General features: G+C 40.3%; 2 protein-coding genes across 3 annotated transcripts in view; one reads left to right on the forward strand and one right to left on the reverse strand.

Moving 5' to 3' along the window:
* egfem1 (EGF-like and EMI domain containing 1) overlaps positions 1-25794 on the forward strand; it is a 55783-nt gene that overhangs the window by 14051 nt on the left and 15938 nt on the right. Inside the window, exons 5-23 of one of the 2 annotated variants that reach the window (XM_012921870.4) lie at positions 3188-3310; positions 7629-7751; positions 9981-10106; positions 10342-10464; positions 11996-12118; positions 12723-12860; positions 13019-13141; positions 13447-13569; positions 13647-13898; positions 14061-14189; positions 16038-16166; positions 16563-16691; positions 20381-20515; positions 20881-21015; positions 22053-22178; positions 23546-23677; positions 23974-24102; positions 24190-24321; positions 24639-24767. In XM_012921870.4, coding sequence (XP_012777324.3) covers positions 3188-3310; positions 7629-7751; positions 9981-10106; positions 10342-10464; positions 11996-12118; positions 12723-12860; positions 13019-13141; positions 13447-13569; positions 13647-13898; positions 14061-14189; positions 16038-16166; positions 16563-16691; positions 20381-20515; positions 20881-21015; positions 22053-22178; positions 23546-23677; positions 23974-24102; positions 24190-24321; positions 24639-24767 — 2559 coding nt within the window. The remainder of the gene's footprint in view (positions 1-3187; positions 3311-7628; positions 7752-9980; positions 10107-10341; positions 10465-11995; positions 12119-12722; positions 12861-13018; positions 13142-13446; positions 13570-13646; positions 13899-14060; positions 14190-16037; positions 16167-16562; positions 16692-20380; positions 20516-20880; positions 21016-22052; positions 22179-23545; positions 23678-23973; positions 24103-24189; positions 24322-24638; positions 24768-25794) is intronic. The other variant, XM_076892259.1, reaches the window with a different exon arrangement.
* Positions 16727-19763, reverse strand: LOC101470158 (EH domain-containing protein 2). Its single transcript, XM_004561388.4, has 6 exons — positions 19417-19763; positions 19118-19294; positions 18906-19003; positions 18102-18514; positions 17838-18002; positions 16727-17731 (listed from the first exon to the last, which is right to left on the reverse strand). The coding sequence occupies exons 1-6, from the start codon at positions 19635-19637 to the stop codon at positions 17171-17173; spliced, it is 1635 nt and encodes a 544-aa protein (XP_004561445.1). The 5' UTR covers positions 19638-19763; the 3' UTR covers positions 16727-17170.

Below are 25794 nucleotides of genomic sequence, written 5' to 3' on the forward strand. Positions count from 1 at the left end.
GCACTAAGTGAACACTTCTCCCTGCACACCATCTTGATGGTGATGACAAATGACCCTGAGCTAATACGGAGAGCTCATTAAGGCTCCAGGGAGCTGCAGGATCAAAGTGGGGATGTGTGAGTGGGGGGGCAGGGCTGTAAGGTTAAGAGTCTATGTCACTTCCTTGTGAGTTGATGAAAAGTATAGAACAGGGTTGTGTCTCTGTGGACAGCTATAGGTATGCACATGTGTGTGTGTGTGTTTTCCCGGATGGGCATAAAGTTTCTTAGAGCCTCTTCTTGTTAAAGATGAATGGGAAGAGTGTTGGACTTCCATGTAAGTAAAGGCTTGTAAAGCCAAGGCTTACATTATTTATGTGTATTTTTCTGAGGAAAACAATGTGCTAATTATAAAAATAAAACAACTAAGGAAAAGTGATTTACAAAGACCTAAACCCAAAAGATAAATATCTGTAATATCAGCACTGATCATTGTCTCCTTCAGAAATTCTTGAAATTAATTGTGAATCTGTGTCTCCCTTTACATTACCCAGAAAACCCTGCATGCCCTTGGAAACCAAGTGTGGGTGTGGCCTGAAAAAGAAATATGGCGACCCATCCTTTGTTTCTGAGGTCCTGCAGAACTCTGCAAACTTTTAAAATCCTGTAACAACTAATGTTCAAGCGACGCATTCAATTTCTGAGGATATTTGTCACGGCTGCTGCTTTTCCTTGCTTCTGATTTCACCCACTGTAAAATATGGAGCCGTATAGTAACTCTTTATCTCCACAGGGAACACACATGGTTGCAATAATTCAGCATCGCTCGTCCAAACTATGGCTCTTTGCATCACATCGCATGAAAGGATTTGAATAGGCTATTGATAACGCATCTTGCGTGCTCAGCTGGAGACAATTTTGTCTAAACTGACTGCTGTGACTTTGTGCTGTTATCAGGAAGCAGCTTTCAGCACAGACTCAAATCCTTTCTTTATTTCTTATTTTTTGAGAATGCAGATGTGGGGAAACAGATATATTATCAAGTATTTTACCTGAACAACATAAACAGTTTTTCATACCCTGTTGTCTTTTAATAACTCTGGCCAAGTCATCGGTTGCTTCATGGGTGTCTTCCCCCTGCAGGCTCAACATAAGAGTACTGCTGAGTATGTTAAAATCGAAAGCCTTTTTTTTTCTCCCCCGAAACCAAAGGCTTTGTTTCATGGCTTATGTAAAATGTATGTGCCTTTAGATTAGCCTTTGCATAGTTAGATAGCGGTATATTGAAGAAATAGGACATTATTCCTTCATTACCCCTTGAAAAGCTAAACAAATCTTAAAAACCACCATTAAAAGCATGTTATTTTATAATAGCATGTTAATAAAAAAAGATTATGACTTTCACAAAGTGATACATCAGACTAATTTAAACAAACACTGTTGTCGTGTTCCTTCAATCTAATAAAAACAAGCTGCCAAACGATGCATTTTTTAAAAGCACGCCGTTTCCTGTTTTTTTTCCCAAACTGTTTCTCCACATTGGAAATTTCCTGTTATTCAGAATAAACAAACTCAATGTACAGTGAGGGGCCATTTAATCTTTTTAACAGATGGCGACAAGATACTAAATAATATTTCCTTTCCACCTTCTCTGACAGGAGATGTCTATATCTGATGTCTGCATATCACTGACAGCGTATCCCTTTTCGAAACCAGTCCTGTAACAGTGTATCATGGACCAGAACTACTGTGGCAAAAAACAGCATTTTACACTCATTGATCAGGATCAAGTCAGCTGTATAGACTTGATCCTGATCAATGAGTGTAAAATGTTACACTGCTGTTTTCTATCTTTGGATTGTAGGGACAATAGGTGCCAACCTCATCTGACCAGCTATAAGTAATGGCGTGGGATAGTAAAGGTGGTATGAAAGATTGTAGTGTTTTCAATAGAAAGCAGTTTAAACAGTGGGGACTTCAGTAAAACAGAAATACGCAAAAAAATAAATAAATTAAAAAAATTAAAAAAAGTATTTCTGTATATCAAATGAAAGCCCGTTTTACAAACCAGAAACTATTTTAAAGTAATGCCATAAATGAAAATGTCTTCCTTTGTTGCTCGATTATAACTACTGCAGATGTTAGCAACATTTACCAGACCTGCCTGTTATAAATCTTCAGCCAACAATCTGTCTACTATAAAAATAATACTTAGAGCAATATCTCATTGCCATGTGTCATAGATCATTCATATTAATAGGGTTTCTTGTTACCGCTTCATGCATATTAGAAGATAAAGGAAAATTTGTGTGGTGATATCACACCAGATTAGAAGGTTGGGAAAACCAAGTAAGAAGTAAGGTTAGATAAACATATTAAGACTTTGAAAAGAGTTTTAATGCCAGTATTTTTTTTTTTTTAAATTTGACCTCGAATGAGGACTTTTAGTTGGGTAGTAGAAGGGACACTTAGAAGATCTCCTCAATTCCATTGACATGCCTTCTGTAGAGGAAACAGAGTCTAGGGACAAAAGGGATGACTAAGCCATCACTGGAGGTGAGGTCACTGAGGTAGTTTGGCGAGGCCTCTGGAGTGGATGAAATTTGTCCCGAGTTTCTCAAGGCTCTGGATGTTGTGGGGTTGTAACAGCTAACACGCATATGCAACATTTGTGGAAGTTGGGGAGATTGTACCTGGACTGAAAAACCTCTTCAAGAAGAGGGTCTGGATGGTGTGCTTCACGTTTAGGGGGATCATACTCCTCAGCCTCCCCTGGCAAGGTCTTAGTCCATCTCTCTTGGTTGTGCCCTGTGGGTAAACGGAGTGTTAGGTTCGGTGGTCTCAGGATTGTGTCTCTTGCACTTGAGCAGTTTGTGGTTGAGCAGCAGGGATGAGACTTTCTCCTGTTCTTTCATTGTGCTTCATGAGTGCACCGATCCTTAAATCCTGTCAATAGACTTCAATTTTATTTATATATCACTAAATCACAACAACAGTTCCTCAAGACGCATTGTATTTTAAGGTGAAGACCCTAAAATAATACAAAGAAAAAAATAAAAAGAAAGGAAAGAGGCAAACAAACAAAAACCCTACAAAGAGTTTAGGATGCAGTGAGGCCAAAAATCCTTTTGTCACATTTAATTAAGCTGCAATGTTTTGTTAACTGTGAATTAACTTAGTGAACTTAGCCTTCAATGTTCTTCTTTCAGATGTTAACGAATGTGAAGTGGATGAAGGCGGCTGTGAGGGGTACTGTTGCAACACCATTGGCAGCTACTACTGCAAGTGCCCTGAAGGCAGTAGGTTGGGGCCAGATGGCAAGGCCTGCAATGGTAAGGTGGACATCTAGAAATAGCTGGCGTACAAACACTGACCTCCTGGGTTAACTTCATTGTTATTATTATAATATAATATAATATAATATAATATAATATAATATAATGTGCCTGTGAATTTGTTATCATTTAGTAGTGCTACGACTCTGTTCTCTGTAATCGAGTTCATGTAACTCAGTACTAATGACTACTGAGCGTCATGTTTATGTGTCCCAGCTTGTGTAACCCCATAGCAAGATGGCCCCTAGCTGATTAATTATGACATCACTATAAAGCTTTTTGCACAGAAAGCCCTAAATGCGATCATCTTCTCTTCCAACATTTTATGGCAGTCCACTTTCCTGCTTCAATTTACCTTTAGTCTGAAATCATAAATGCACTGAGTAATTAGTTACAGGAACTACAATGAAGGCATTTTTGCATGGGCTTACTTTGGCTGCTTGTCTGCCTGTGGTCAAGTTTTTCCTCGCGAGATAGCATCGCAATCAAGACACAGTCACGGAAATTCTGTGCAAGTTTATTAGGGTAAAAAATAACGTTATGGTAGAGACATTAGGTGCCAATCATAACGTTATTTTTGATGCAACTTCCCATTTGAAACAGTCAAAGTTACGGCACCAAAACCGCTTGGTTAGGAAAAAATAATTATGACATTGCAGGAAAACACTGGCGTGATCCATTTTTCAGCATCTGCCCATCTTCTTCTCCTTCCTAATCCTTTCTCAATCTCTTGATTAGAAGCTTTACTGGAGTTGTTTCTTTATGCAGATGATGCACTCAGTGTTCATCTACTGTATAGGCAGACATATGCCATCATTTACATGAGCCTGTGGTACTGTGCTCCATCAGCAATAGCACAAAAAATGATCACTGTACATTTAATTTAGGCCTTTATTTTACCATTCATTGTATACTTTTTGGGCTTTTTAAACTCAGAGAGAAAAAAGTTAACTTTAGAAACTTTTACATAGTGACACCTATTATTTTGACTAAAAACATTGGTGCCATCTATAAATGAACGTGAGCATTTGTTCACATTCATCCATGTGAGGTAATTCAGTGGCCTTTGTGTTTTCTCCCTAAGTATTTCTTGAATCTGCTACATTTAAATGATCTGGCCTCTGTAGACCTACACATGCATCTGTCCACACAGGCAGTGCTGATATATTATAACAAGCGTGCCCTCCCAGTTCATCTGTCTTCTTTGAAAGAAATACGCTGAGTTAGCGGCGCGCCCATTTGTTCCTAAAAGCTACAGGTGTGAACAAATGCTCCTGATCTTTGACCTTTAAGACAGGATAGTGTCACTCTAACATTTTTATGCCTCACAGGTTGCTGGAGAAGTCAGGAGTGAGCAGCATTAGCAGCTGTTCATTTCTTATTTTAGGGGCTTTTGTGTGAATTTGCGTGAAAGTACAACCTGATACTTACATAGCATTTTTCACTTGCACCAAACACTCATAGACTCACACTCCAATAGATGCATCAAGGGCAACTTGGGGTTCAGTATTTCGCCTAAGGACACTTTGACATGCAGGTTGGAGGAGCCAGACCGGGACGGGTGACCCATTCTATCTCCTGAACCACAGTTGCCCCATTTGTTCACTACATGTGGTTAAATTACTGGCAGAAAAGAGTGTTTTTGACTTTAACATGTGGCAGAAAAGAAAGTGACTTTACTATTTTTAGAGTTTTATCTGACCAAAACTGAAGCACCCTGAAGATTTTGGTGAGAGAACTTGCTTTGAGTTTTTGGTTCTCACTAAAATGGGCTCTTTTAACATTCAGACTACCTTTTTAAAAAAAACAAACAAACATTCTACCTCATTTGTGCCACTAAAGCAGTTCAGCAGCATGTTAGTAGGGCTGCTGTTTCGCCTAATTGTATGTGTTAGCTCAACAATTCTGCTGTCACATGATATGACCTCCTGACCTGTGACACCTCCAGCCCTGCATGCACCTCACTGTGTGTCTCACGCTGAAATGATCTCAACTGGGGAAACCAATAAGCAACCTTGACAAACTTTTTTCTGTTCAGCTGTTTTGGATGTTAAGCATCATTCACAATAGCAGTCATACAAAAGAGCCTTGTTTCAGTGGCACACACCTTACGAGTGCAATGTGCAGTAAATATTTCTAACATCCATGTATATGTTCAAAGAATGGGGCAAACCATTAGGAATTTCTTTAGGCGACTATAGTCTTGCAATCACTTTGGAGAGGATTGCCCACATGGGTTTGCCAGATATTTAAATGTGTAGAAAGCAAAACACAAACACAAATAAATGCACACATAAACTACATGAAAGTGATTTAGTATATTTGTAGTACTTAGGAAATTCTCTGACCTCAGAGAAACCAGAATTATGGTTGTGTTGTGCATGCTCAAATAAACTGAACCACATGTTCCTGGGAAAAATACAAAAAGAAAACACAAAATAAAACTTTATTTGGGCAGTCATTGCACACACAGGCCTAACAAAGGAATTAGTGTAATCTCAAAAAGTCAGAGATGACAAGCAGGAAGAGTTTTGGAGGATCTTATGAGCACCGTCCCCAATACGTATACGTGAGTTGAGGTTTCAGGTTTTTGGCTTCACGGCTTCCTTCTCTCTGACACACACTATAGGAAAAACAGTGAACAAATGAATCGTGTGCAAAGAGCATGATAAACCACTCATCACTCACACCAAAGAAAGTGTAGTTGTAAAAGTCTTGATGATATTCACCGTTTCATCGTTTTGTTCACAGGAGACATAATATGCAGTTAGCTCTTAGTGTTTTTCTTCACTAGTAAAACTGAAGGAGCTGATGGGGGAATAAGCTGAACAGCACACTTAATAATTAACATTTTAAAGCATGAGAAATTGGAGCTTAAAATTGGTTAAAATTACACAATTACACCTCTTTATTCCACAATCCCGTAAAATTGCGTTATTCATTTTCTGTTATTTGGCGTGCGTCAAACGAAATGTTTAATTAGACCACCTCAAAGCTGGGTGGGACTTTTTTTTAAAATTAAGGATGTAATAAATTCCTTGTTTCTAAAAAGCTCATTTTAATCCTTCATTAAATTGAACGCTGTTCTCTCACAACTGACCACAGTTACAGGTGTCTCATTCATGAGCAAAGCGAAAACTTTTAATCAAGAAGCAGAGAAACTGTTCCATATTCATCACTGTGATGGCTGCAAATTTCATATTTGAATCAGTCAGAAGCAAGGCGTGGTGCATGCAGGGGCGGATCCAGAGAAATTTTCTTAGGGTGGCATGAAGGTGGCAAAGAAATCAAATGGGGTGGCAAAATCAAAGCCTCCCCCCCACCCAAACACATATGCACAAAACAAAACGACTACACAACAGAACAGCTACACAAGACAACACAATACACTAAGTATACACTCCACACTAACCATCACAAATCTCCCACATCTAAAAACTCTCTCTCACACACACACTTGCTCGCTCTGTCTCGCTGCTGTTACAGTCACTCCCAAAACTTTTCCCTCTTCCTAAACAACCAAATTCCATATGTTGACTTTTTTTTGAATTGGTCGACATGGTGCATTTGTCCACCGATAGGAAAGCGGTGGCTTTTTCCCCTTTCTTTACTGTTTTCGCGCTGTCCTTAGAAAACGCTTAAAACACACACACACACAAAAACCTGACGACAGTATTTAGGAAAAAAGCGTGGCTTATATATATTATCATAACTCTGGATTTACTGGCCTGTAATTAAAATGTAAAAACTTTGAAGTCTGAACTTTCAGTGTGGGTTGAAATAGAAACTCAGCGTGGCTGCAGCTTGTTGCTATGTCACCTTAAAATAGTCATGTGATTTGGAGGTGCAGCGTGTCGGTGGACCACAGAGGTTTCATAACACTCACCTTTCTTCCATTTCCAGAGTGTAACATCCAAACACCTGTGTAAAATCCGAAATTCCCATGTTGTTGTTCAAAATGTGCTCTGGCACAATCATAAGCATGGCTTGCTACTGAAAGCAAGAAAAAAGCCGGTCCTGCTATGGGCTGAACCATTTGTTAATGTTGCAGGGCGGGAACACTATCCAATACATTCAGTTTTAGCATTTATATTCACTGTTGACTGTAACTACACTCAAACTGTTAATGCTATCTTATTTTAATAAACAACACTGTCATATGCAAAACTGGGGTGGCACTTGGGGTGGCAAGGGATCATTTTAGGGTGGCACTTGCCACCCCATGCCACCCTTCTAGATCCGCCCCTGGGTGCATGAATACATATAAATATATATCTGTATGAGGTATGCATGCATTGCATATCTGTGTGTTCAGATGTAGATGAATGTGAGGAGCTCAATGGAGGATGCCAGCAGACATGTGTCAACACACCGGGCTCCCATCACTGTGAGTGCAGTGAAGGCTTCCGCATGCACTCAGATGGTCGAACTTGTATCGGTAAGTACTAAAGAAAAGGATTTACAGCACTTGTGGAAACTGTTTTCTATCTACTCCTCCCCACACCGTATTTTTCCCACATTAATAATTCAGGATTTTTTGCAATCATTCTCTTTGTAATAAAACAGATAAAATACAGTTTTTTAAAAAAAATGGTTTGAATTTATTGCACTTTTGAAGGATAGCCTGACATTCTGAGAATTTGCTTGTGAGCTTTCTTTCCAAGCTTTTGATGGGAATATTAATGTCAATCTCACCATATTTATTTTATGAAACTTAAGCAACAGATCATCTGGCGATCAGAGCCCTTTACTACACGTTCATGACATTAGAAAGGTTATGCCATACAAATACTTAGGATACACACTGATAATGCACTTACTCGGAACATGGATGTAGAAAGTGTGTATACGAGAATCCATCAGCATCATTGTCTCTGATGTTTTTAGTGTTTATGGCAATATTTTGTCATTTATGCTTAGGTCTGTGTGCAATTTTCGTTTTTTGTTGTTGCCATGATTTGTGTTGATCTTATCTTATCTTATCTTATCTTATCTTATCTTATCTTATCTTATCTTATCTTACCAAGAGTGCAAACTGGAGGCATAACTGACATGTATACTTTCTCAACTGCTGGTTAACACAAATCTGTAATAAGTCCGTAAACAACTCAGTGCTTTTAAACATGCAGACATGGTCAAGATGATCTGCTGAAGTTCAAACTGAGCATTACAATAGGGGAAGAAAGGTTGTTCGTGCCAGACGAGCCAGTCGAAGCATTTCAGAAACTGCTGAGCTGCTGGGATTTTCCCACACAACAATTTCTATTGTTTACAGAGAACAGTTCAACAAAAAGAAAATATCCAGTGAGCGGCAGCTTGCTGGGCGAAAATGCTTTCTTAATGTCAGAGGTCAGAGGAACATGGTAAGACTGCGTCAAGCTAACAGGAAGACATTAATAACTCAGATAACCAGTCATTACAGCCACGGTATGCAGAAGAGCATCTCAAGATATGAAAACTTGGACTACAGCAGCTGAGGATGACAGTGGGTGCCATTCCTGTTAGCTAAGAGCAGGAACCTGAAGCTACAGCTCACAATAGATGTCTGAAAAAATGTTGCCTGCTTAATGAGTCTAGATTTGTGTTGCAACATTCAGACGGTAGGGTTCAGACTGCGGGTGTTGGCATAATGGTGTGGGGAATAGTTTCTTAGCACAACGCGAAATCGTAATCCCAAAGTCGGTGATATCATGGATGTGGAGCAAATGTGTGACGCTGTAACATGAACCAAACTCTCTGTGGAATGTTTCCACCACCTCGATAAATCTGTGCCACAAAGAATTAAGGGTGTTCTGAAGCCAGGATTAGCAAGGTCTACATAATGAAGTGGCCAGTGAGTGTTCAGTCCAATGAAAACCAGACTTCATTGGTAGCAGTCACTGAACACAGTTAATGCCAGAACTAATTTCTTCACTTTGGGTTTTGTACAAATGTAACAAACAAATGTAGTGAAAAAAACAGAATGAAAGCGTAGAAGCTAGAGCTTCATTGAATAATCCTTGTGAGAAATTCAGACACAATTTAAAAGGAGAAATGCAAGGCGGTAAAGTACTTTTACCCTTTTAGGACCATAAAATTTGTCATTTAATGAAACAATTTGTTACTTGGAGAAAATCGGTACATCTCTGTTTCTATGTATGTCCCCTAATGCCCTCAGTTTCCAGCTGCAGCTTTGTGTTAAAAGATAGGTACGGATGCAGAGGGATGGCTAATTGTGTCTGTGGAAGTCATCAGTGTTAAAAGCCTGCCGTTCATTCAGTTTTACAGCCTGTGTCATCATGTCTGTGTTTAGAGCACCCAGAAGGCACACGGCTAATATTCATATTTGGCACATCATTAAGTTGCAGGAATGATAGGATGGAAAGATCATTAGAAAATAAACTAGAGGTAGTCATTGGACCAACAGGCCTATTGAAGACCTTTTTTTTCCAGTTTCCTGCATTTACTCAAGTGTTTTCCACAATTATACAGCTGTGCAACTTGAGCTGTGAAAGGTATTTTGAATTGCCAGAAAATTCAGTTATATTTATCATCCTTTCTAAGTTACTGAAAACTTAGTGCGACTTTCAGCCCCATTAAATCTGCACTTGAGCACCTGAGCGGATGGGCTTTATGACTTTGACTTTTTTTTTTTACTGAGCACTCGTCTATCTTCTTTGCTCTTAAGCTGTGAATTCCTGCTCTGTCTTGAATGGTGGATGTGAACACAAGTGTGTGGACACGGGGGACAATCACTACAAATGTGAGTGTCGGAAGAACTACCAGCTGAAGAGGGATGGGAGACACTGTAAATGTAAGTCAGCCTAACTTTTGGTGCAGAAACATCTGTGCATTACACAGCTCAAAATCTGAATAGTCTTCATGGATTTTCTAATGCACTGATTAATTTTACTAGCAATCTTGTTGTGACAGAAAATATATTAATGTGTATGATTCAGATGTCAAGAATACAAATTGTCCTCATCAAACTGTCCTGACCTGGCTTCATTCTGCAAATATATGTATGTGTATGTTTCTCCTCGTGTTAGTGAGGGACCCCTGTGAGGAGAGGAATGGAGGCTGCAGCCAGATGTGTACTTCAGAAGAAGGCCGAGTTCACTGCAGCTGCCGACCTGGTTTTACACTGGCTGGAGATGCCAAGAACTGTGAAGGTGACAAAGCCCTCTCTCTCACTCACATAGCTATAACTCAGATAAGACCTCTGATTTCCTGTATGTGAGAAAGAAAGTTTTCTATGCAGTCCTGTGAGAAACTAACTACACCATTACTGCTTCCCTATAACTAAGAGGGCAAGTAGCAACGAGGCGCTACTAATCAAATGCACTTAATTATTAGATCATTGGCAGGTGTGAGCAGGTCTAAGCATTCAGGTGTGTGTTATACAATACCATTATCTTACCAGCAAACTCACCCTTTTAAACTTAAAGAAACTCCAAAATCCTCTCAGACTCTGCAACCTCAGTTAGCATGCTGGATGTTAAAGTTCCTGATTGTTCAGTTACAAAAAGAATGAAAAAGTATGACTTGTCTATAAAAACAACATGGCAGCATGGCACAGAACAATCTGCAAGGCTTCTGGAGCATGCCCTTTGGACAGATAAGACCAAAGGGAAGAGGTTTGGCCATAAAACACAAACACAGGATATCATCACAAAGACCTCATTCCAACTGTCAAGCATGATGGTGGGGGTGTAGCGATTCATGCCTTGCAGTCATTGAGTTGACCATGAACTCAACTGTGTACCAAAGCATCCCATATGGAAAAGATATATATAAATATTATAAAGTTTGTATCTGTCTTGTGTGAAACTTATATGAAAAGCATACAAAAGTGAAAAAAGATATAAGATCCCTTGAAAAATTATATAAATGAAACTTGTATGTTTTGGATACTTACTAAAACAATATATGAAAGTAATGAGAAAGTGGCCACTTTCATGAGTAAATCATGTAAGCCTTATATGATTCACTATATGAAGTAGGCCACATCTTATGCAAGTCTTTTATAAGTTTTTACTATTTCTTTTCCTTATGGGATTGCAGAGTCAAGCATGGCTGAAATTGAGCCATGAAACAGGACAATGAGTCCAGGCACAGCAGCAAAACTATAACAGAATGACATGAAATGAAAAAGAAAATAATCAAGGTCCTGCAGTGGCTCAGTCAATGCCCAGATCTCAACCTAAATGAAATTTTGTGATGGGACCTTAAGAGAACTGTGCATAAATCAATGCCTACAGACCTCAATTAAATGAAACAGCATTCAAAGTAGGCCAGATTCCCTCCGCTACATTGTGAGAAACTCATATGGAAAGTAGTTACTTAATGTTATAGCTAATTGTGGTTCTGCAAGATGTTGAGAGCTGTAATTAACTTTCCACAGGACTGCGCACATCTACTTGTTTTAGGAACTCTGGATTTGGTTGGAGACTTAGCTGCTACTCGACCAAGAAAGTCAGGTTCCAGGATACAAGTTTCATGAACACTGAAATCCTGTTTACCTCCGCTGTTTCTTAATATGATGCTGAATAATATTCTGCAGTTTTGCAATACAGTAGATAAATCTTTGACACAATCAGTGGACTTTTCTCATGCTCATGTGTTTCTGCCTACATGTCTTGGTGTATCTGTTGACATTTGTCATACCAGGATCTAAAGTTTGTTAATATTTGCCTCTTATAGACATTGATGAGTGCAGCTCTGGCCATGCCAAGTGTTCCCATGGTTGTGTCAACATGTTGGGTTCCTTTAGCTGTGTGTGTCATCCGGGTTTTGAACTCGGTGCTGATGCTAAACAATGCTACCGTAAGTAAGAACTTCAGCCTACCTTCCACAAACTGTAAAGACTGCTGAGTGCTTTTTATTATGCAAATAAGAGAACAACTTACATCATTTCAGAATGACTTTGTTGAAAATGTTCTGATTCAAATGTGCCTTAGTTTTTTTATTTTTAACCCCAAAGGGATTTTTTGACTGTAATGGGAATTTAACTAGTAACCTTTCCTTTGCTAAATAAATATGAATACCACTGCACACTATAGCGCAGGCTGGTGCAGCTTGCACATTCTAAAATCATTTTCTTTTTTTTCTGCTAACAACAGAACAAAACGCAAATACCAGGTTACTTGTAAACTGCTCTTTAATTTGAATCACAAAACTTTGCTTGTAAACATTTCAGTGTAGCACACAGGACTGACATGCGTGATATGCCTCAAAATTCAACCGAGTCCTAAGTTATATCCTTTTTAAATCCATCATACTCTCATTAGGTATTTATGTTGAGCATATAAAATGCAAAATTAAATGTGATTTACAGAGTCACTATTAGCCAAAAATGCCCCGTGTCATTGACCCTATATTTCATCTGTGGTTGTGTACTGTTGTTGTGGTTTGATCCTTTCATCTCCAGGCATTGAGATGGAGATTGTAAACAGCTGCGAGAAGAACAACGGAGGTTGCTCTCATCATTGTGAGCATACCACCAATGGCCCTCTTTGCTCCTGTAACCAGGGTTACCAGCTTGACCAAGACAGGAAGACCTGTGTAGGTCAGACCTTCTATACATGTGTGTGTGTGTGTGTGTGTGTGTATATATATATATATATATATATTTTGTTTTCACCTGTTTTATTTAATGTGTTTTGGCTCTGTGCTTCAGTCCTTCAGAAGGATCTCTTCATACCAGCTCTTTAATACTTTCCACAGATAATAATGAGTGTGTGAGTGAGGAGTCCTGCTGCAGCCACTTCTGTAAAAATTATCCAGGCGGCTATGAATGCAGCTGCTGGCCTGGTTACAGACTAAATCCAGACGGTTGCAGCTGTGACGGTAAGGTTGGACTCTTAGCAGATCATCTAGTCTGGTACTTATTAAGGTTTTCTGTGTTGTGGCAAAGCTGTGTATGACACAAATTCTAAAAAGCGTATTTACCAAGTGAGTCCTGAAAAATTAATCCTTTTAAGGCCAGTTCCTACTAGAAAAGGGGGGAAAAAAGAACATTTTACTCAAAAAGCGATGTACAGTCAAGTGCAACTTCTGGATGGGTAGAAAAAAAAAATCCATATCTGTGTCATCTTGCAGTGCTACACTATCTTTTCATATACTTGCACTATGTTTGCATTTTCTTCTGTTAGACATTGACGAGTGTCTGGCAGAGATCTCGGACTGTGAACAATACTGCATCAACACTGTGGGAGCGTACGAGTGCTTTTGTCAACAGGGCTTCCGTTTGAATGAGGACCGGCGCTCTTGCGTGTGTGAGTAACATTTTCAGCTTTCCAAATACCACTCTGCATTTCTTCTTGACATATAACATTGTACTTGGTCTCTTTAGCTCTTTACGGCAGAGAGCTGGAAGAGGAAGATGAAGAAGAGGAAGATGAGGAAGTGCAGCTCGAGGCTGGCAGATTACCGGACCTGCTGTTCCGCAATGCTCCTCAGCTCCTGCAGTACACGGCAGCCTTGCGCTCCCATTACGGCAGCGAAGATGATGACGACGATGATGGTAGTCACCGTGGTGACAGTGAAAAAGTATTAGAGATCCTGAGAGAGCGCAGGGGAGAGCTCAGACTGGAAAGTCACATAGGTACAGTAAAAAAACAAAACCCCAAAACAAGAAAAACAAAGCATGTGTGCTGAGTCTGCACTTTGTGCCTGACCAGATCAATATTATTTTATTACTCTCCTTTTGTTTTCCTATTAAATGTTGATGATCTTCAGGAATTTCCTTTGGAATTTCCTTTTTTAGTGTGTCTAGATGACTCATTTGGGGAGGACTGCAGTGTAAGCTGTGAAGACTGCGTGCATGGAGCGTGCAACGAAAACAGAGACCGATGCGAATGTTTGCCTGGCTGGACGGGGGTCATCTGCAACGAGAGTGAGGATCTTTATAAGTGTTCTGAAGTGACGTCTTTCCATCATAACACAAACACTGTCCTTCGGGATAAATCATGTGCCACCTGTCATCAGTGTACTGTAGCAAGTTAGCTTAGCATGAAGACTTTGCTCCATCCAGAAGTAATAAAAACTATATGGTGGGATTTGTAAATACTAGGCTATATCTCATTGGCTTATTTTGCATAAAAAATAAAAAAAATTGTGACTTTATAAAAGTATTTCGTATACAAATGACACATTATGACAAAGCCTTAGAGGGGAAACTGGCTCCATATTTACCATTATTTTAAGTGGCACATGATCATCTCCTCATCTCACTTTCAGACAGAAAGGGATGAAGGGGAGACATTTATTTATTTATTTGTATGGGAAAATTGACCAAAGCGAATGAGTCATGTCCAGATCACATATCTGATTCAGTTGTACATTGAACAGTACAGCATAGACGGGCATGCACATAGCCTTGATTGTATCACAAGGCACATGTTTTCCCAGAGCTATTTGAACTGCCTTTAGCAGTATGGTCTAGTTAAAGAAAGATGACATAGCTCCCTGTGTGCATCGATCCAGCGTCATGTATCAAAGCCTGACGGCTCTTGTGTGGGAGGCTGTGTTGTTTATGGGCTCCAGAACACAAGAGGGCCAGGGGAATCAATTTGTCTGCTACTACTGTGGCCAGGACCCACAGCAAGAGCACAGCCCGAGGCCAAGGATGTCCACTACTGGGTTACAAAGCAAAGCTTCATTGTTCCCATCCAGCTCTGTGATTAATGGCTGTCTTTTGGTCTGAACCTGAGGAGGAGAGCCACGTGTGATAAGTCCATTAGAAGCATTCTGAAACGAGAGTCTGAGGGAGGCAGTGTTCAGATGCACACCCTGAAGGTGATGGGCCTGGGCAGCATTTTCAGGTGGAGTAGATGAGGAATATTGCTGCCTGAGGCAAAGATATGGGGAATGGTGCAGTAGGCAACAACATAGGGGGCTATAAGGAAAAAAAATATGGGCCATGTATGGTCTTTAAAAATTGTGACATATAACATTTTTATTGTATGAAGTTGTATATATATAAAAAATATATAATTAACTGGGTTACTCTTTCCCATATCTCAAATAATTGAATTATATTTGAATCATATCGCTGAAGCAGTGTGCCAACTCTTAATACTGCTGTTGAAGCATTACAAGTATTTATGGTGTTTAAAACTAGCTCTCTTTGTTATACATGTTGTCTCAGTATTTATTTTATTTAACCAGGAAGTCCCTTGAGATTACAAACTTTTTTTCTAGGGAGAACCTGGTCAAGAGGGTACCTCAATACAAAACGACACCCTTGCCTACTGACCTGTTCACTGCCTTTTTCATATATTATTATGATTTCTCTAAATACGTCTTGTCCCTTCATTTATATATTAATTCATTCATTCTGAACTATTTCCTGTTCTTATCCTGTTCCACAGGGTGCTGCCGTTGCTACACTATTTTAAACAATTTCATCCTGCGATATAAAACTGTTGTAAAGAAGCTGCGATATGGAAGTTAAGCAGCAGTTAACTTGATGGATTAGAATACTTGAGCACGTCTTAAACAGCCAGCTGTTTCTTCTCAGAACTGCTAACAAGGCCAGTGAGATTAAGAAAGTCAGGCAAACCCACAACACCAGGAAAGAGAGGACGGAAGCTGAAAGTGTTTACTGCCTAGACCAAAACTCTAGCTTTTGATGTGTTTATTTTCAAATTAAAAAAAAAAAAAAAATATATATATATCTTTGGATTTCCACACTGAACTTTTTTTGAGCCAAAAAAAAAATCTTCATCTCCTTTCTCTTCAGCTTGTCCACAGGGGAGCTACGGACAGGCCTGCAACAGCCTGTGTCGCTGTCAGAATGGAGGCTCCTGTGACCCTGTGACTGGCAAGTGTTTGTGCCCCCCTGGGGTGCAAGGCTTGCTCTGCGAGGATGGTTTGTATACACGCATTCCTACAGACGCATGCAACCACCTGGGTCTAGTTTGCTTGCGACCCCCTCCACATGAATTTAACTATGTGATTAGACATCTGTCAGAATGCTTTTATCCTCTAAAACTGACGAGTCATTAAAAAGATTTATGCTAGAAAGATAAGGAAAAAAAACATAAATTAAAGCTTGTTTCATACCAGGGTGATTATCTTATAAATAACTAGATTCATCTTGATATCCCAGGGTTTGGAAATCACTGCCCTGTACTCTGCTTCAGTGTGTGCTGAATGAGTCATTACCATTATTAAAGATGTCTTCTCACAAATGAGGCATGTGGGCTCTGTTGTATTTTTGAATCTAAGCAGGGACTAATTTATTTGGCATTATTCTTGCTCACAGGTTGCCCAAAGGGTTTTTTTGGGAGGCACTGCAGAAGAAAGTGCAACTGTCCCAACAGTGTGCACTGCCATCGTCTCTATGGAGGCTGCCTGTGCCCTCCAGGATTATATGGGCGTTTTTGCCACCTGGGTGAGTGAGAATTGTTAGAGTTCAAAATATTGGTGATAGCAATGTCAATGTTTTTAATGTCACATATTAAAGAAAAGCTTAACAGTCAGGGAATATGAAACTTTTACTGCATTAGCTGAAGAGAGACTGTCCATGCAACTGATAATATTTGCTGTTGTGTTTCCTTATAAGATGACAACAATAACGTAGTTGTCAAAAAAAAGTGTGAATAATACTTCAAAATCAAATCATTCATAACCAATAACAGTAAGCTTTAGGTTGTGTCAGCTGTTAATACGTTTTCAGGTTTGCACACACACACACACACACACACACACACACACACACACACACACACACACACACACACACACACACACACACACACACACACTTCAGTTTTCATAGTACTCAAACTGCCAACATTGTAAAAAATCTGCATTAATTTTACTTGTAATGAATACACGTTCTCAGCTTTCCGTTTCCTTTGGATGACAAGTTCACACCGACACGTCGCTTGCTTCACTTGGCCGTTTTGATGGTGGCACCAGGTGTGGAGGCAGCTCTCTGGGGAGCCAGTGGCCCTCCACTTTCTCCTCGATGAGGTGGACTGCCAAAGCAAACTCCTCATCGTCCAGCATGCCATCCCCGTCTACATCGGACAGCCTCCAGATGTGAGCGAGCACAGAGTTGGGCAGAAGAGTCTTTGTCATCCACTCTTTGACTTTGGTTCCGCTAAGTTTGCCCTCAGTTGGATTGAGGTTGTAGAAAATCTCATCGTATTTGGGTTTGTATTTCTCCACTACCCACTCATCGAAATCTAGCTCGCTCCCCTCGTCTATGGGAGGTTCTTTGAACGGGTCTCTGCTGTAATGCTCGGGCTTGAATGTTCTCAAAAATTCCCCGTCCAGCACTCCGTGGAGGGATCGCTTTCTCTGTTCTTGTTGTTGGATGTAGGGGACCAGCTTGGCGATGTCAGTGCTGAGGAGTTTATCCAAGGAGGCCATAAGGCTCGGTTTTAGCTTCTTGAACTTTGAGAAGTCTTGCCCCAAAAGTTTCTCCTGAAAATGTGTGCAATCGCATGTGAGACTAACACAGAACATTAGAGTGAATGAAATCTAACAAATATGGTATTTAAACAATAATCAAAGAAGTTGTTTTGTTGACCTGCATCTTTGTGCAGTCGGGGAAATCGCCAGCTGGGACACGATGCTGCTGCTGAATCTTGCTAAAAATCACGGGAAGCTGGTAGATCAGATTATGCTTCTTGCTTTCTCTACAAAAAATGGTTGGCATCTCCTGCTTCAGATAGCTGATAATGTGTGCATGAGCCTGTGAAGAAACACAAGGGAGTCATAAAGGTCACCACAGCAGCTGGATTTGTATATGCAAAGTACCGGTTGGAATTTATCATAACGGCTGATTTCTGACCCTCACTAAGCGCGCTCTCTTCACCAGGTCATTCAGCTTGCGTACTGCAGCGTTGCGTGGCAGGTTCCTTATATCGGCCAACAAATCCTCCTCCTCCAACTCTATCAGCTGGTAGTGGTCGCACATCTGCCTCGGCTCTGACCAGAAGGATCCGATGTAAACCCGTAAAATCTCAGGGGTTCGAAACACTTTTCCCAGTGACCACATGAGGGCGCCATACACTCTCATCAGATACTGACAGTCCACCCTGTCAGCTTTGTTGAGAACCACACGCAACTTGTCCTCATAACCGCACAGGGCCTCGAATGCTCGTGTGAGCTCATCAGAAAACTCCAGCTTATGCGCGTCAAACAGCAGGATGATCCGATCGACACGCTCTGCAAACCAGCGCAGCACTGCTGCGAAGTCATAGCCTGGGGAGAAGGAACAGAAACATAGGGGTTTCATTAAGACTGTATGTAACACAGCCTCACAGCCTCAAGCCATCGAGGAACGTTTTACACATCCCAGAGGTCCTCACTGGTTTCAAGCCATTTCGGTTACACCCACTGAAAAATGTGTCCATAAAACGAAGCAAAGGCTTTTCAGTTCCTCTCAGCTTATCTCCTGCCAGCCCAAAGTCATACTGCTTTCATCAGCTTTGCTTCTGCCTTCAAGTGTTTGAATTTTGCTGGCTGAAATGTTCCTACTTCACTGGGTCTACTACATTTATCACTCTGCTCCCACAGTCCAACATTAATAGAAGCAAAGGCTTGTTAATTTCCTCTGGCACTAAAAGGGAAATTAGAAGACATTCAGCCTCACCTCGGCTCAGTTTTCTTTTAGCAGCAGTCAAGATGCCTGGCGTGTCAATTATGCTGATACTCTCAAGGATCTGATTTGGCATCTGAACACACTGAAACCTGTAAATGTGATGCATTTCAGGATTACTTGATTCATTTATAGGAATAATGGCAAAGCATAATCCTATCAGTACATTATACAAACAGGAATTCTCCTCTGTGAACGCTCATCACCTGTTCAGAAACGAATTTCCAAAAGGGTCGAGGTTGCGAAAGGGCTTTTTCGGGTCCATCGTGAGGGCATTCCCAGGGATGATTCCCTCGACTTCTCCATACATGAGGGCAGTGAAGCAGTCAGTGGTTGGCTCTGGCCCAACTCTGCTACCAAGAAAATCTTGCTCTATGAGATACCTTGAGACACACATGGTGCAAACCAGCACTGTTATCTCCCTTTGTTTAAAACATGGCAAGTTAATGCATGCAGATCCTTTTTTTCCCCTTTTTCTTTTTAATGATCCAAGTCCTGAGCTTACCTGATAAAAGTAGTCTTTCCTGTTGAGTACTGACCCATCACCAGCACCATCGGTTTGTTGTCAAAGTCTGCGTCCTCATAGCTTGGTGAGTGAAAGTGATGGAAAGAATAGTATTTTTCTACTGGCAGCAGCCGCTTGTAATAAAGATTCTTCAGCTCCTCTGTCACCATGTTGACGTCCCCCATTGCTTTCGGGGTGCTCCAAAGCCTCCGGAAGGACATGGCGACAGCAGTTTTACTCTTAATTTCTCAGTGTGGAAGCTGCTCGCTCTTCTTAGACCCAACTAAATGATGGAAGAATGTGCACAAGGCATATTATCAGATTCTCACAGCTGTCTGCTTCATCCTGCAGCGGGACATTAGAGAGGGTGGAGAGGGTGTAACTGGAGCCTGCAGCTGCACCTAACATAAAGCCAATATCGAGAGGGACAGGGTGGAGTGCAGCTCAGCTTTTGTTGCTGTGCGGGGACAGTTTTGGCAAGATTCACCCACAGGGTTGTAACAATTGTCAGACTTAAAGGTCATGCACAAAACTTAAATCTGTTTATTAAATGCGTTTATATACAAGCAGAAATTAAAGTACTTGCAAAAACAGTCAGAGGAGTCAAAGTTCAATAAATCAGGAGAAACAGGAGGCAGCAGTCACATGACTTCAGCCAGCAGAAATCTATCGTTGTCATAACATGGTGACTGGGTGTGTTTGTTTGGCTCATTTTTAAGTGCATTTCGATAGCAAAGAATGTTTAATTTCAATATATTTTCCTTTTTTCCATGAAATTGTGACCAGCTAAACTTTAGACAACAGAAGGTGAAGTTGGTTTAGTGCAGCATTTCTGCAGCTATCAACAGTTATATAAGTGTCTAATGAACGGATTTTGTGTAGTATTACTCAAACACAAGAGGATAATCTAACCTTCTACTTCCATACTATCAGCCTTTTTCTGTCTGTTTTTAAAACCTCTCAGCTTGTCCCAGGTGGACGCACGGAGCGGGCTGTTCCAAGGAGTGCGACTGTGTTCAAGAACATTCCACCGCCTGTGACCCCAAAACGGGAAGCTGTTTCTGCAAGGCTGCGTATCACGGCCCACGATGTGAACAAGGTATAAAAAGCACGTTTATTCCTTGACAGGAATGAAGTGGTTAAGATTTGTGTTTGGTTACATTTTCAAGCCAAATGCTGAACAGAGACGAGGGCGTATTACTTTCTCAGCTGTTTTAAAGGTTCTAAACATGAACAAATATGTTTCCAGTTGCAGTAACGCATCTCTAATGTGAGCTACAAAGGGGAGTCTTGCTGTTTCCTTGCAGTACAGTTTTAGTATAATAGTGTGTAGAAGAAGAAGAGTTTAGGAGGTTGTCGGTGGTCTTTAACAGTCAAGCTTCTACTCGATGAAGGTATCCAAGATATTTGGTTAGAGACTGCACACCATCTTAATCTTTTATGCATCCGCGTGTCTCATTGTAGAATGCGATCCAGGCTTTTTCGGGCCCGGCTGTGAGCAGCCATGTGACTGTCCAGGTGGAGGGTCATGTGACCCCAAGACTGGAGAGTGCAGCCAGCAATGTCCTGCAGGGCTTCACGGACATAACTGTCAACTGGGTAAGCAAAAAAAAAAATGATTTAAAGCACTTTGTAAAAGCCAATGTAAGAGCACATGTTCAGTTATTTTGACGTCTAACGTATGCAGTGCAGTTATTTTCAGATGTTTGGCTCGCATTAATAATATCACTCGTTCCTTTTAACCTCTGCAAACGCAGTGTTCTCCACAGAGCTCGATTCCACAGTGCACTCATGTGGTCACAGCTTTTATAGTGAAAGACCGCACAGTGTAATAATGTGTGTGAATTTGTGAACTGCGTGGGCCGGCATACTGACACGTGTCAGCACGCATGCTTATAGTTTGCATAGTTGTTGCTTGTGCAACTGTGTGCCTTTTTCAAAGCAGCGCATTTTGTTATGTGTTTGCTCAGCTTTGTCACATTTTTAATTTCCTGCAAAGCATACAGATCTTTCTTTACTCCTCTATCCTCGCCTCCTTCTTCTATTCATCATTTGATAGCTTTGACTGATTACGTGGATGTAGTAGGTGAAATGCATCTATGAATTCACCTGGTCAGTGCAGGTGTTCTTGTTGTTGCAAACTACACAACTAGAAAGTAGGGTTCCTGTACAGCAGGGTGCCCTCTGGCTGTTTACTCTGCTGGTTGATGGAAAGTTCAACCCTCTGTACTGTGCTCTAGAGTGATGCTGAATATTGCTCAGGAGCCTCTGGTAAAAACATCACTTTATGTCTCTGGGGAGCGGACTAAGATAACAGAGTTACCATGTGTCAGGACTAGTGCACAGTCCAAGCCTAGGCGTGCTGGGTTTGCAACCCAAATAAAAGTTTTTTTTCGTTTTTCTCTAGGTTGTCCATAGCTTAAGTTGCAGGCCAGGTCATGACAGGGGCGATTTAATTCAGTTATTACAGCAGGAGCTTTTGGCAGAGGCTGAATAAATAAGCATCAAGTGATTATGATTTCAACATTTTCACTTGTCCAGCTGCCTCTCTTAATAATTTTTTTCACTGTTGTGTAACCCAGTCTTTTATTTTTTCTCCTGTTACATCATGTCTGTTGTGTATTTTGTGTTGCTAGCCTGCCAAGCTGGAAGCTATGGAGAGAACTGTCTTCTGACCTGTGATTGCAGTGGAGCTCCTTGTGATCCCATAACTGGACAATGCATCTGTCCTGATGGAAAGATGGGACACTCGTGCCAGGAAGGTATTCATTATTGCAATGTCCTATAATAATAGAAAGAAGACAATCAATTATCTTTCTTGTTTGCAGGCTGGACATTTGTTACCCCTCTCAGAGAGTTACAGAAATGTGCAAAGGTTTTGAGCCATCCCTCTTTTCCTTTAATTTGCTGGGAAAAACACAAATAGAATTGTACAAACATTTTTTGCCTTATATACTGGGTTTCCATGTTATGTTTGGACATTTTTAAATAAATCACTGCACCTAACAAACTTGTAAGTCAATATCTTTAATGACGAACTTTAAACAACATTAACTCCCTTAGTCAATATTTCTTTTAGTTTCTTTAAGCAGGCTTCAGGAATAGTTCTCCAGGCTTCTTGAAGGACATTCAAAGCTGTTGGCTGACTTTTGTTCTGTTCTCTGTCAAGATGATCCCACACTGCTTCAGTAATGTAGAGGTCTGGGCTCTGCGGAGGCCAGTCCATAACTGATAGTGATCCATTGTGATATTTTTCCATATAGGTATATTTTTTATTGATTTACCAGTGTGTTTGGAATCGTTGTATGATTGTACTTTTCAGATGATCTTCCATAGTGGATCAAAATCTCATGTTTTCATAACTCCATCACTTTTTACAAGATCCCCGACCTCCCTCGTACATATAAACAATAATTTGGACCAAAAATGTCAAATTTGGATTCATTATTCCTGACCTGTTGCCACTGATTTTCAGTGTGGGTCTTGTGTAGTTTGGCATAACTCAGCCTTTTTTCTCCCTGTTTTTTTCTTCCATAAGAATGATTTCTTGACTGCCGTCCTCACACTGACACCATTTTTGATGAGGCTTCAGTGATCAGTAGCTTGTTCATCTGAAGAGTCAGATGGATCTTTGGGGTCCTGTGTCAGATGGTTGTTGGATTTTTTTCCTGTTTCTTAAGGACAACTTTCAATTACTGCTCTGAAGTATCATTTTAGGACTCCCACTTCTTCTGCTCACCATGACGATATGGGAAAGGTTTCAGATTCTTGGAGTTACCTCTGTTGGTGTAAAAATACCTTTTTTATTCCTTTCAAACTGTGTTGTCTTTGGCATTTTGTGTAAACTGGTTTATCTCAGGACTGGACTGACAATGAGCTAAAAAGCAGTCAATGACCAAAGAAAAACTTTGAGAGACCTACAAAAAGTCTTGAGCACTTTTGCTCAGGATGACTTTAAAAAAATGACAAAAAAGTCTGAAAGCAAAATATTAAAAAAAATCGTGGATGGCTCAAAACTGCACTTTACTACAATTTCTACAATATTTGAATGTGTATTAAATCTGAGAAGTTAAAAACATAAATACTGCGTACTGCTCTATCAAAGTGAAAGGTACTTGCTGTTTCCCAGACTGCCCTGATGGATTCTGGGGGTCAAAGTGCCAGTCTTCTTGTCCTGAGTGTCAGAACAGAAGCTCGTGCAACAAGCAGACCGGTACATGTGAGTGTGAGCCAGGATTCATGGGACAGCTCTGCCAAAACAGTGAGTTTGCATGAAATTTCTGAGATTAAAACAAAAAAAAAAATCATTTAATAAACCAAATGTGTAAGCTGTAGCTGACCTTAATGCTGATGATAATATATTTAATGAGGCATACAACTTTTTTTTTTACTTATTCAACCTCAAATTTTAAAAAACAAAAACAAAAAATGATGATGTCACACTTGGATTTTGAAATTACTGTAATCTCCTCGACTTGCTTGAACACTTTAATTATATTTAATTATAGAAAGTTCATGACAGAATCAGTTTTCTGATTAATCACCTGTGTTGTGTAGAGTGTCCTGCTGGGTACCATGGACCAGGCTGTCTAACACCTTGCTCTTGCCACCCTGATGCCAGTTGTGACCCACAGACCGGGAAATGCATTTGCCCTCCTGGAAAAAGAGGCCACGATTGTGCAACATGTGAGAATGTAAACAAATGAGACAAAAATAAGAGAATCTGACAGAGTAGCAGAGAAAATAACTCACCCTTCACTGTAATGTTTGCAGTATGTGATCCTGGTTTCTGGGGACAAGGGTGCACCAGTTCTTGTCAGTGCCACGAACAGTCTCTGGGCTGTGACCCAGTCAGTGGTCAGTGTGCATGTGAGGCCGGCTACACAGGAGACCGATGTGAAAAGAGTAAGTTATTGCCTTAGCTACTAAATCATTTTGTATCATTTTGTATATTTTACTAAATGCTGCCACCTTGGGGCCATTTCAGTTACAGCACCACAGTCAGTATTTTTTTGATTTTATGTTTAACAAGCACAATACAGTTTAAATGTTTTATTTGATCCTGATACTGTATAACTTTAGATTTTACATGTTATATAAATCTCTGTTTAAAATGATAGATGGAGACACATGTGGGGAGTCTTCTGGGGTTTTTTTTGGATTGGCATTTTTTTTAGTTGGACAGTCAAGAGACTGTGTAATGTGCATGCTCCAATTCACAGAGTGTATGAATGGCACTTATGGTCGGGGCTGTGCCCAGCTGTGCCAGTGTGAGAATGGAGCCCTCTGTGACCATGTGAGCGGAGCCTGTACATGCTCTCCTGGGTATACGGGCACCTTCTGTGAGAAAAGTAAGCCATGTGTTGTCTCTGATGTTATTTCTAATCTTATGTCTTTACATAAATATATATTGTGTTCCTAATATGCCTGTTTTATGTAGCCCCAACCTTGCTACAGCCATAAAAATCTCAAAAATGTTTTTAAATCACTTGTACAACTTTTTTTGGTATACTGGCTTTAGAGTGAAAGTTTGATTTAAGGAACTTTTAATTGCATTATTAGACACAAATGTGGCTATAATTGTATCTTTATATGTACTTTAAGCTATTAACAGTGATTTTGGTTCCTTCTCACTTCAAGAATAAACCCTTAGGATCTTTTTTTTTTCTTAAACCTAATTCCAGAAGTAATCCACGTTTTGAGATCCGCCATGTCCTTCTGCCTCCCTCGCTTGCAGCTGCATGTGAACAAAACTTAGTCCATCCCTGAGAAGAAATGAAAGCCTTTGCAATTCCGGTACTCTGGATAACCATGCAACATTATTCACTATTGACTCCAAAATATGTCTGTGGCAGTCCCGTCATAAGCGGATGTCTCATTTTAATAGAATGTCATGTCGATCCTCTTTAGCTAAGCAAAGTAATTTAAATGTTTCCCTGCAAACTTGAACTGATCAAATCATGGATAAACACACTCCTTTGATTTTGTTCTTGTTTTCAACTGATGCCTCCGGTGGACTGTTGTGTTTATGAGATTATGATGCATCTATCCATCCATCTATGCACTACATTGCACGATTCGTCAGAATTTAGTGAACCTTGCACACAATGATCACCTACTGAGTTTTTGCCTAAATCATGCTCAAGGTCAAGTTTTATGGGAACTTTTTAGTTTTCACAAGAATCACTTCTTTAGTGAAACCAGATTTGTGTGTCCCATGTATGACTGTCTGCAAATTCTCTTTATTTTTATAATAGCTGACCAGTCTCAACAAAAAACATACACAAAGCAATACCATGTGATGGGTCACATGGTGAGCTCATGACATCACTGATGTTCTAGATACGCAATTGAAGCCAAAGTGGAGAATATATCACT

Source organism: Maylandia zebra, linkage group LG14 (assembly GCF_041146795.1).
Source record: "Maylandia zebra isolate NMK-2024a linkage group LG14, Mzebra_GT3a, whole genome shotgun sequence".
Lineage (NCBI taxonomy): Eukaryota > Metazoa > Chordata > Actinopteri > Cichliformes > Cichlidae > Maylandia > Maylandia zebra.